The 12,441-nt window shown below is 42.4% G+C and overlaps 1 protein-coding gene across 8 annotated transcripts in view; it reads left to right on the top strand.

Moving 5' to 3' along the window:
* The window catches only part of SMC1A (structural maintenance of chromosomes 1A), a 47,116-nt gene extending 40,371 nt beyond the window's left edge, over positions 1-6,745 (top strand). For 4 of the 8 annotated variants that reach the window (XR_014136727.1, XR_014136725.1, XR_014136724.1 and 1 more), the window contains 3 exons: positions 2,546-2,753; positions 4,356-4,448; positions 6,539-6,745. Coding sequence is in view for 4 of the 8 variants with exons in the window: in XM_081792754.1 (XP_081648880.1) it covers positions 2,169-2,228 (60 nt within the window). In the remaining 4 variants the exon portion in view is untranslated. Of the gene's footprint in view, positions 1-2,168; positions 2,754-4,355; positions 4,449-6,538 lie in introns of those variants that run through there. The other 4 variants (XM_081792754.1, XM_081792756.1, XM_081792755.1 and 1 more) reach the window with 2 other exon arrangements.
* The last annotated feature ends 5,696 nt before the right edge of the window (positions 6,746-12,441 follow it).

Raw genomic sequence — 12,441 nt, 5'->3', positions numbered from 1 at the left:
CTGAGAGCACCCCAGCAGGAAGGGGAAGGGGTGACTTCTCAGCCAGTAAGGGTACAAGTCTAAGCTCCCCACTTGGCATTTGCACAGTTTTTTCTGTGGTATTTGGCTGGAGTGAAGTGGTTATTATCTAACTGCCACCTTCTCCAGCACCAAATCTGGAGTGTGCGAGTAAAAAAGCAAACTGAAGGAACTCACCACCATGTCACTTCTCTACTGCCAAGGTCTCCAGCCTGTTTGCCTTCTTCTCTTCACCTTTCTGAGTCTTATTATGTTTATATACAGTGCCCCAGGATTTTAGCTGTACTTGGGGAGAGGAATAGGGAAAAGTACTTCATCTACCTCCCCCCACCCCAAACTTTAAATAGTACTTTAAAAAAATTATATTCTTGGTGTTTTGAGATTTTATAATTATGTGTTTAGGTTTGGGTATTTGTCATTCATTGTGCTGGTCACTGGTTAGGTCCCTTCATTGTGAAGTTCTTTAGGAAATTCTTTTATTTATTTAATATGTTCCTCTCTTCCATTTTCTTTGTTCTCTCCTGGAACAACTCCTGAATTGATCTTTTGTAGTTTTCAATCTGGTCTCTCCCTCAATCTCATTTTCCCTCCCTCCCTAGCTCTCCCCCTCTCTTACTTTTGTTTTCGTTTACTTTTTGGGAGATTTAACTTTATCTTCCAACTCTTCTATTGAATTTCTTTTCATTTTGGCAATCACATTTTAAACTCTCCAAACATCCATTCGTGTTCCTTTTCCTTTCTTACAGCATCCTGTTTTTGCTTAATGGATGTACTAGTATCTTGAATCTCTCTGGGTATAATAGAGGTATTTTCTATTATTTTCCTTTCAAAAAATATGTTTCCTTTGGGATTAGTTTTACCCTGTTTGCTTATTTTGGTCTCTTTTAATTTGCAGTCATTTCTCAAATGCCTGGTAATCCATGGTTGTAGCATTTAATCCATTTAAGAATGTAGCAACAAATATCTGATTGGGAGCTCTGTGTATGGGGGGACAGTGCTAGGTGACCAATGGCTTTCCTTTAGGATGATTGGAAGAGAACTGACTGCTATGCTACAGAATCCTCGAATGCTAGAATGTGAAGATCTTTTCTCTGAGGTTGTTCAGTTTTCTTAGTTAAGAACCCTCTGGGTTTTGCCTAATGGGTAGACACCTGGGTGCTGTGAATTGTACATAAGGGGGTGGGTTAACTGTTCGATATACAGGCTTCCAATTAATCTCCCTGTTTTCAACCCAACATCTCACTCACACTTTACATCATGCCTGACATTGTTAAGACCCAAGACTCCAGGCTTCTGCAGAAAAAGATCAACTCCTTCCTCGGTGGCATCATCTCCATGCATACTCCAGGCTTTGGCTTCCTCCACCATGCTCCATCAGTTGCCATTCCTCCATTACTTTCTATCTTCCAGAAATGTGTTGAAATCTCTCTTTTGCTGATGGACCTGCTCTCATTATCTTCCTCATTGTGTTTTTATACCTTTTTAAAAAATTCCTTTACTATCATTTTAGCAAGGTCTCAGGTGGGAGTGGAGATAAGCACATGGTAAGTCTGCCATCTTGACCTGGAAATCTACTAGTCTACTTACAACTGTTTGTTTTTAATTTTTCTGGTAATTATCTTAATATCTCTAAATAATATACAGGTTTTTTCTATTTATCACTTTTAGGCATTATCTGTTGACTTCCTGCTATTTAAATCAGCCAACTACCCTCCTCCCATGCCCCCAATATAGCTCTATTGTTAATTATATATTCTCTATTCCTTACCTTCGTACCTTTAAATAATAGACTTATGCTGCTTTCAGTCTCTCAGCTTCTGTCATTTATACTTTTACTTTTATGTTAATGAGATTAATAACATTTACATTCTGCTCTATAACCATAATTAAGTCATCCATACTTAGCTGACAGGTCACTCTAAAAGTTTAAAGTCAATAAAGTGTTTATGTTATTATAATTATGTAAATGTTGTTCCCTGAAGCTCCAATTAGTGTACTAGGATTACATTTCTTTTCTTATGCAGTTTTTTTTTCCTGGAGTTTCTAATTGCCTTTCTTTTTTCCTTGCATTGTCTGACTTTATCTCCTTCTTAAATTGTTCCAAATTCTCAAGGAAAGTATAAAATCATTTGAATCCCCTTTTTTCCCAGATACCTTCCTCCTGGGAGCCCTCCGTCTTCCTGCTCCAATTTGGACTGATTGCTCTGTAGGCCTGCAGCGCAACTGTCATCCTGGGACGTCCCTTCATTACTCTTCTGGGCTGGACCCAATCTTTCCTGGACCCCATATCTTCCTCTTTCTTAGTTTACTCCTTTGTAGTGGACTTTGTGGTTGTTTTCCAATATCCATTCCTCTCCTCCCCCATTGTATAACAACTATACAATTTTGAGTGGGATTGAACCCACTGCCAGCTCTAGGTATAGGCCTTTATTGGTAGAAACCAATCTGAGTAATCATGCCCCATTCCCACAGTGATGATTGGTTCAGAGATGATCCAGTCACACTGAAGTTTAGGACTTTTGTTCAGTTTTTGAGGGAAGAGGTGGCCTGTCTTCCCTTGGATATGAACAAAGAAGCATGTAGCCTGGTTGCTGCTGTTGGCCATCTTGTGAACATGCAGAAGGCGTACCTGAGGATGGAGCTGACAAATGGAGGAGGCAAAAGAAGCACAGAGAAATGGAACCATATTGCTGATCATACCGTGCCTAAAGTCTGCCCTGCCTACAGACTTATCAGTTAAGTGACTCAATAAATTACGTTTATTATTTAAGCCAGCTTGAGTCGAGTTTTATATTGCTTGCACCTGAAAGCATTCTTTCTGTGGTCTTCCTTTAGAGAAGGAATGAGTACATTTTTGGTTATATAAGGTACTAAGAGGGAAGCATTTTTGTAAGTAAGTATGGGAAGAAGGGTACATATGGATGTTGGACAACCAAAAGAGTGAACTCTAGTGGCTGCCTAGCATCTAAATCCTCATTCTGTTTGGGAGATTACTCCCCTCCTGTGAGTCTTGGTGGGAGGCAGGGCTTCACTTCCTACCGTGGAAACTGAAGGAGGTCAGAAACTTCCTTTCCCTGTCCACCAGGCGGCAAGGGCTGAATACTCTGTTCATGGCCTTGAATCTAGGGCCAAAAGTACAGGGGAGAGGGGAATATGCAAAATTAACAGATGGATGATAGATTAGGGGAATATATTTGCAAGGTGTAAAACTGGCAAAAGATTAGTAACTAAAAAAAGAAGATAGTAAACCCAATAGGAAAATGGGCAAAAGATAGGAAGAGTAACTAACAAACAGAGAATCTTGAATTTACACAAGGGGAAACTTGAATATATTAAGACATTTTCAACTCTGCTAATAATTAGAAAAATGAGAATTAAGATAGAAATTGCTACAAGAATGGCAACATGTAGAAAGTCAGGTATTGTCATGCTGATGAGGATGTGAGGAGAAAAGGAAAATCGTGGGTGGGAGCATAAATGGAAACAGGTATTCCAGAGACTAATTTGGCAATACTTCCCGGAGTTCAGTAGGTGTAGACCGTACAACATAGCAACTGCACTCCTGAATATATATTCCAAGAAATAGATACCTGGGAAATTCTTCTCCAGGTCCTTAAGGAAATACAGTTGAGGTTATTTGTTCTAGCATTGTTTGTGGTGGTGAAGAATTGGGATCAATCCAGGTGTCCATCACCATGGGACCAGATAAGCAAACTGTGGTATATTTATAGGATGCAAAATATAAAGCAATCAAAAGAAATGAGCTAAATTCACTAGAGTCGCACAGATAGATCTCCAAAGGCTAGTGTGGACTGAAAAGGTGAATGAGATTTACAGCATAACACCATTTATGTAACTGTAAAACAACACTATTTTCATGGATATGCATATACCAAAATAAACATATGGAAGATGGGTTGGAAGTGTATATACATGAAATACACTTGAGTAGCACACTGAGGTGGGCAGTAGAATGGGAGTGGGAATGGAAATTGAAAGGGAAAAGAGATAATACAATGAAATAAAGCAAAAGAGGGGCCTTGGATAAACTGAGGAAAACAATACCATGGACTAAAGAGCATGAGTAACAACACAATGCCAAAGTTGACCACAAATCAATGAGAACGAACAGGAGGATGGCCAGAGTTTATGTGTGGTGGCGTGTGGTGGCAGGACAACATCCCAGGGCTCCAGCTGTGGGGATAAGCAGGACCAGTAGCAGCATTCTCACCTGGCTGTTCCCACAGTGTGGCTTTAGCTGTGGCTTCTCCTGCCCGCGTCCCCAGATTTCTGTGAAATACCTAATAACCTTGTAATAAATCCCTTTTCTGCTTAAGTTAACTAGAATCAGTTTCTGTTACCGGCATCCAAGAATCCTGAGACACGATGCATTTTGGTGGAGAACATCCTCAAGTAACTTCTTAAGAAAGGTAAAATTTGGGGTCTTTGCATACCTGAAAATGTGGCATTATTTTACCTTCATATCTGGATGATAGCTTGGCTTTAGAATTCTATGATCAAAATATTTTTTCTTCTGAATGTTGAAGGTATTGCATTTCGTGTGTAGTGTTGCTGATTAGATGTCGGGTGCTAATATGATTCTCATTCCTTTCTTGGCGACCTGTTTTCCGCACTTCAGGAAGCTTACTTTTTTTTTCTCCCTTCTTGTGTTTTGAAATATGTCAGTGATGAGCACAGGAGTGTGTTCTTCTCCTGTCTGTTTTGCTGGGCATCTGGTGGCTGGGCTCTTTCAATCTGAAGACTCGTGTTCCTCTCCTCTGAGAAATGACTGTTTTATTTCTTTGTTAATTTTCTCTCCTGTATTTTTTCTGTTCTCTCATTCTAGACCTCATATCAGTTGGTGTTGGATCTTCTGGATGATCATCTTAGTCTTTTCATTTTATGTCATATTTTCCATGTCTTTGTTTTTTTACTCTGCAGTCTGGGACATTTTCTTGAATTTATCTTCTAGCCTACTTTTTTATTTTGGCAGTCATTTTAAATTTCTGAGCACTCTTTCTTATTCTCCAAAGGTGCCTTTTTTCATAGCATCCTTTTCTTTAATGGATGCAATATCTTCTGTGAGTGTGTGCTTAATAGAGCTTTACTGGAGTCTTGGGGATAATAGATGATAATTACCAAGCCAGGAAGGAAAATTATAAATGGATGATCAGATATTACCTCTCTGAGAGAATACCACCCATGCCCCTCTGAATGAGGCTACATACTGGCTGTCCTTCTCCTTAGCCCCCAACACTGATACCATGTGTGGGCAAGATGATCATCCAACAACCAGATAGTTTTTGGCCGTATGCTCCCTACCAGAAGTTCAGATCTCTAGCTCTCACCTTGACATCAGAGAGACAAGGTCACTGTTCTGTTCACCACTCCCAGGCCAACATGAGGCAATTGTAATAGTCAGCAGCACATTATGTAGGGTGGATTGTTTTTTAACATTAAATAATATATATAGTGGAGACGACAATCCAGTCTAGTTCCTTTTTACAGTCTTTCCTTCAACAGGAGTCAACAGCAATCCAAGCCTGCAGATCTCTTGGTGTAGTCCAAACTGAGCATCTTCTGTGAACAAAATATGCACACACATCTCTCAGGAGCAAGTAATTTTCAGGGCCAGTCCAGTCCAAACCCATGTTTGAGATAAAAAATGAACTCAGTGGAAGCATAATGCTGTTAAAGTGCACTCAAATTATGTCACTGCTCAGAACATTTAATATTTTAATCAGAGTGGATTACATTTGCTGAATGCTTACTCTGTACCTGGCACCTGAATTACCTTCATTTCATGAAGAGGGAAATTGAGGTTCCCAGGTGTCACTTGCCAGGGTCACAGAGCTAATAAATGGCAGACAGGAAATTGCCCCAGGACTGTCTAACTGTAGTCAACCTCTGTAACTGCTGCACAGTGCTGTACTGGTTTCCACCAGCCATGTTACCGCTGATGGTGATAGCACAATTTTCTCTAAGATCGGGGGTGGATTCCTGAGATACCTTAGTCTAAGTAGCAAGTTTGTTCTGCTAAGTTTGCTTCCAAGGTGAATTGATGTCCTTTCCTCTGGAGACAGAAAACTGCTGCCAGCTTCTATTTTTTTTCCTAATGTTTTCCTTTCACAGAAACCATAACACTTCTAAATTTTAATTTTTCATCAAAGTAACACTTGCATATACTTAAAAAAAAATACAGTGGTGCTAAAGAACTCATAAGAAAACCCAGCAATATCTGGGTTTTCTCCCACTGCAAGTCCCACTTCGTAGAGGCAACTGCATTAAACGATTTTTACCAGCCATTGGCTGTTTCTTCTGGCATTTACCACTCCCAACCCCCTTCTCCTTTGTCATCTCCCAGTCAGAGGCTGAAGAGCCAGACTTTCTTAACCTCCCTTGCAGCTGGAGATGGTTGTGTCCCAGTTATGGCCATGAGAAGTTTGCTGGGGAGAGGGGGCTTCTGAAGAGGCTTTTGCTGACGCTGTCCCTTTCCTTCTTCTCTCTACCTTGACTACAGTCGTGCTGCCTGGAGCTGTGACAGCAATCTTGTGACTGTGAGGAGATGAGCATGAGGATGAAGATACAGCACATGAAGGAAGAAACAGAGCCTGGCTCCCCGATGGCATCACTGCGCAGCTGAACCCGTGCCACACTTATGTTAATAATAAACTAACTTCCCGAAAAATAAATAAATAAATGAATGAGTAAAGCCATAAGTGTTTAAGCTGCTGTCAGTTTGGTTTTGTGTTACTTTGTAACTGAAAGGATTTTTAACTGCAGCACCACCAGGCTCCTATACAACATGTTTATGCTACTATTTTTTTTATTGGAGTATAGTTGACATACAATATGATATTGCTACTATTTCTTAGCAATTTGAGACATCTCTCGACAACTCATTATAGTAGGAGAGGATTTTATCCCCCTCCACACACACATCCCTATATCCCCTCCCTTCACTCTTTACAATATGTTTACATATTTTTAAAATTTTTTAAAGTTTATTTTGAGGGAGAGAGCACGAGCAGGGGAAGGGCAGAGACAGAATCCCAAGTAGGCTCCGCCCAGTCAGCACAGAGCCAACATGGGGCTTGAACTCACAAACTGCCAGATCATGACCTGAGCAGAAACCCAAGAGTCAGATGCTTAATCGACTGAGCTACCCAGGTGCCCTGGCCAGTATGTTTATATCCCAATTTCTAGTAAATAAGTAGTTGCTAAAGAGCCAAGAAATGTACTATAATTACCTGGATTTATTTTCCTGTGTGTGTGTGTGTGTGTCCCTGAACTTCATAATTGCTTGGTAATTTTTTTTTTTTTTTTGCTTGAGATAGGCACACCCTTAGTTCTTCCCGTTGGCTTCATCAGTCCGCTCATAAACCAATTAGCGTGTTTTTCACAAATGTTCAAACCTGTCACCCATTGATTTAAGAAGGAACCAATGAACCTGGGTGGTTCAGTCGGTTAAGCGTTCCACTTAGGCTCAGGTCATGATTTCATGGTTCGTGAGTTGGAGCCCCACGTCGGGCTCTGTGCCGACAGCTCAGAGCCTGGAGCCTGCTTCGGATTCTGTGTCTCCTTCTCTCCGCTAGTTCATTACTCCTCTCCCGCTCACGCTGTGTGTGTTTCTCTCAAAAACATTGAAAAAGAAGAAACCAATGAAAAGTTGATTGGTTGGAAGCCTGTGTAAGAGGCAGAGGTTGGTCAAGTCCACTACTAAACTTTCCCTTAAGGTGACAGATGTGCCCCACACATTCTACTGGAGGACTCCTAAGTCCAGAAAGCGGAGGTTCTGCACTGGGACTGTTTGATTTCTTTAGGAAACCCTCTGTACTTCAAGTGCAGATGTTTCGCTTTTGATTTCTACCAACAAACATGGGGAAGGGCAGAGGGAGGGTGGGGGAGGCAACTGTTCCAACACATACTTTCAATTCTTCTCTCAGGGGCTCTTCATTTCCTGCCCACCATCAGGATAGCTCTTTTGTGCCAGAGTCTCACCAGGATTTTGCAGGGTAGACCAGGGCTCTCCTTTGCAGGTCCCCCTTCCACATGTGGGCTGTGCCTCTACCCTTCCCTGTCCTGCTTTCTCAGGTACCACCCTTCAAGTCCCTTTCTGCTTGCCAGAAAGTTGTTGAAATCTCACTCCCATTGATGGGGCCTCCTCCAGCTTTTTTTGGAGACGTGGGTTATACATGATCCCTTTCCTCTTATTTCATAGGGTCTCAGGAATTAGAGGAGGCAGATGTATTCCACCTTCTGAATGGAAGTGAGAATGTGAATTTTTAGCTGCCCCAGATTATTTAGATATGCCCCCAAGTGTGTAGACCAACATTTGTGAACCACTAGCAATGCAAAAAGCCTGGGTTTGGAAATCTGATTAATTTGAGTTTGAATTCTGACTCTCTGACCTCCTTACTCAAGTCACATCCACGGGCTTCAATTTTCTCCCCTACAAAATGGGAATAATAATGTCTATCTGAAAGAGTTCTGGGAAGATTTTCTTGGCTACTGTGTGTAAAGCATCCAACATAGCCCTCAACAGACAGAAGCTGTTCAAAATAAGAGTGATCACTCCTTAATGGGAGCAAGTGATTGGAAAGATTTGAGTCAGGTTTTAAAAGAGCCTCAGACAGCAGGATGTATTCTTGTGACACTGAGGAGTCACTTGAACCTGAAGAATATGCCAGATTGTTCCCTCAGTCTGGTGTGGGGAGGAAGAAAGAAGCCCTTGGACCAGCAGCTCTTGGGTTAAAATCTTCGTCTGCATCTGAGTTATTTGTAACCCGTTGTCATGGCAACAAGTTTGGCAAGCGAGCCAGTGCTGCAAGCTCCTGACAGTAGGAAGGGGAGGGCAGTGGGAGAAGATGGAAGATTTGGAAGGGGGTCGTCTGTGACCAGCGCCTCAATTTCCTCTGATTTGTCTGGAAGATTCTGCTGGAGATGAGGGTGAGCGTCCTCCAGGGAGAATCATTGGACATTGGAGAGTCTCCTTCTCAATCTCCTGATATACCAGATGTGAAAATAGGCCCAGAGAGGTCCAGCGGCTGGCTCAATGCCACACAGTAAGTCAGGGATGGAAATAGGACCAGACTTTTTAAAAAGAAGACTCAGGGTCATAGAACTGAGGCATAAAAAACATGGAGAGGGCCTTTGGAAACATTTCATCCACGTTTCCACCAACACACCCATGCTTTTATTGTTGTTGTTCATATGGAAGTCCTGGGACCCAGAGTGGGTGAGAACTGACTCATGGTCACACAGCAACTGAGGTGCTGATCTGAGAGGAGAACTCAGAGGCCACAGGCCTCCCAGGCCTGGATACTACCTGGGGGAGGTGGCTGTCTTGGGTTCATGATTCAGAGAGGCTCTTCACTGCTGACTGCCAAGACACAGCCTCCCAGGGTAAGATTCATTTGACTGCCTTGGTCTCTGACCCCCTCAAATCCAAGATACATGTGTTCAGGTCACAGTTTCCCTTCCCACACACCTTCTGCAAGTATGTATTTCCCACTGCCACTGGCAATGCTGTTGCACAAATGGCAGCCCAGCCCCACCCCACCCCACCCTGAACCAAATCCACCTGCCACATGTCTCCCTGTCCTAATCACCCACAGGGCTAGGCACTTCTTGGACATTTTTTTATGTGATTAATTCCTCACAATTATCATTCTCTGCCTAAGTTAGCAGGAAGAATTCTAGCCATATTTCTTTTTTCTTTTTCTCTTTTAAGTAGGTTCCACACCCAATGTGGGGCTTGAACTCATGACCCTGAGGCTGAGTTGCATGCTCTACTGACTGAGCAAGCTAGGCACTCTTAGCAGGTGGAAATCTAAAGAACTAGAGGAAGATAAAATGACTGGCCCAAGGCCACACGGTGAGTGTGGCCTGAATCCCTCCTCGTCCAAAAAGGTGGTTACGGAGTGGAATTTCTGATTAATAAAATAATACTTTTTTTGGTTAAAAAAAAAAAAAAAAAAAAAGGTGTTTCTGCCCCTTCTATCCCACAGAGTTCCTCCCGCCATTATCTTTGCCTTAATCACCCCCTTGGCACTTGAACAGTATGTTTGCCCTTTGTCCTCTGCCTTACATGCAGCCTGAACCCCCCTGCTCTCATCAGAGCCAATCCTTCACCAAGTCCAGCTGATTCTCCTTTCTGTCTCTCAAATCCACCTTTTCTCATCCTTTGCCACTGCCTTGCTTCAGGCTCAACATCCCTCATATGTGTGACCCCAAATCTATTCCCTGGCTCCCTGCTTCCAGACTGGCCATCTCCAACCTACAATTTTGCATACAAGCAGTGAGAGAGCAGTGATGCAGAAGCCAACACGTGGCTTTCTTCCTTTATACCCCCTCCACTAGCATTAAAGTTCTAGCTCCTTGTTTGGCAACTAAGGCCATCCACAGTTCTGCCCCCACCAGGCCTCTCCAGCCTCATCTCTTGCCACATTTGGCCTCACATGCTGTGTTCTGATTACTGAACTAACTACAAGTGGTTACTACAATGTACTAGATGTCTTTCCGTGTAAGGCCTTTACACTGAATTCCCAAACCTGATGAGCTCACGTAAAGTGTGACTTCATCCAAACAGCCTGCCTTGATTCTCAAGTGGGAATAGATCCTTTTCTCTGGGCTCCCACAGCCCCCAGAGCTCTCCACTGTCGCCCCCCGTGTGAAATTGATGTCTAGTGCTCTCTCTCCTAGCAGATCAGAAGTTCCCTGAAGGCAGGGACTCCAGCAAAGCTCAGCCCCTGGCTGGTCCCCAGAGGAAAGGTCAGAGAATATTCATTGTGTGCATTCAGGTGCACGAAAGGTTGGATGAGGAATGGAAATTGGGTTCAGCCCTGTGGTTGCACACTCTTGCCTTAAAGGGCCAGCAAGATGTCACTAGTTCCTGGCAGGTTCCTCTTGGTGCCAGGACGTGGTTTCTCTGAGAGGGGGTGTGGAGTGGGTCAGCTGTTGCAGGGTGAAGCCAGCCAACCAAGTCCTGAGCCTGAAGGTGAGTCATGTTGAAAGAGAAGGGATGTGAGAGGCGAGATAGAAAGTGAGGGTAGCCACTGAGGTAGATGCTATTATTTTCCCTCCTCCTTATAGGTAAGGAAACTGAGGCACGATGAGTCTTAGGTGACTTGCCAAAGCCACACAGCTAAGTATGATCATGCTGGGACTCCAACTCTGATCAACTCTAAGTCATTATTCACCTTGTCCCCATCTCTCCCAGGATTCACTTTGGACAACAGGTTTGTAGTAGTGAATGGTGGAGTGGTGACTCCAGCCTGGGTCATAGGGAAACAATTGTCAAGGCAGAAAAGAAAGAAGAAATCATATCCTGAACACCTACAGTGACCTTAAGCTGTGGGGACACCAAGGGGGGATGGGGTGGAAGATAGAGCTTGAACATTTATTCTTCTATTACCTACTTGGGTCTCTCTGTACATAACTTCTTAACACTTAATGCAGCCCCTTTTATGTGGAAATTATTAATATCACGATTCACCTCTGAAAACCTGAGGCCTCTAGAGAGGAAATGACTTACATAAGTTTAGTCACCTAATAAGCAGCAAGGGCAGGACTTGCGTAGATGTGTCAGGCTCCACAATGAAAGGGGACAGCAAGGCTCTGAAGAAAATTAAATCATGGCTTTGCAAGGGGCTGGGACAAGAGTGGCCACTTTGAGAGTGGCCCAGAGTACAGGAGGGACTGGTGAGGGCTATGCTTTGAAGAGGAAGTATGGAGTTTGGCTCTGGAGGGCCCAGAGCTAGAATGCCAGGCCCAGACTGGGCACTTTCTTTTAAAAATAATAATAATAACAAATAGGGGCTCCTGGGTGGCTCAGTTGGTTAAGCATCCAACTCTTGGTTTTGGCTCGGGTCATGAGCTCACAGTTCGTGAATTCTAGCCCCACATTGGGCTCTACGCTGGCAGTGAGGAACCTGCTTGGGATTCTCTCTCTCTGCCCGTCCCCTGCTCATGCACGGTCTCTCTCTCCAAAGAAATAAGCAAACTTAAAAAACATATATATTATATATAATATATAAGATTATAACACATATAAATATATCTCTATACATATTATAATATATAATTAATGTAATAATATATATAATTATACAGAGAATATATATTTATATATAATATGTATTTGTATATCTATATATATACATAAGTCAACATTCTCATACATAAGCAAACATTCTCTATAGAGAACATGTATAATATATATCTATATATTATATATTTATATAACAAAATATATTTATAATTTATATATACTGAAGAGAGAAAATTTTCTGATGCTAAAAGTAAAACTCACTAAATACATTTAAATGTTTGTTCTGGGGGGGAACGGGAGTGAGAGTGGGTGTGGGAATTCTAGAGAATAAATAAATAAAATGAACAAAGAAAGGAATCAAGAGGAGCCAA

This window comes from Panthera onca, chromosome X (genome assembly GCF_046562875.1).
Source record: "Panthera onca isolate mPanOnc1 chromosome X, mPanOnc1 haplotype 2, whole genome shotgun sequence".
Lineage (NCBI taxonomy): Eukaryota > Metazoa > Chordata > Mammalia > Carnivora > Felidae > Panthera > Panthera onca.
This window is presented reverse-complemented; position numbering and strand designations above follow the sequence as displayed.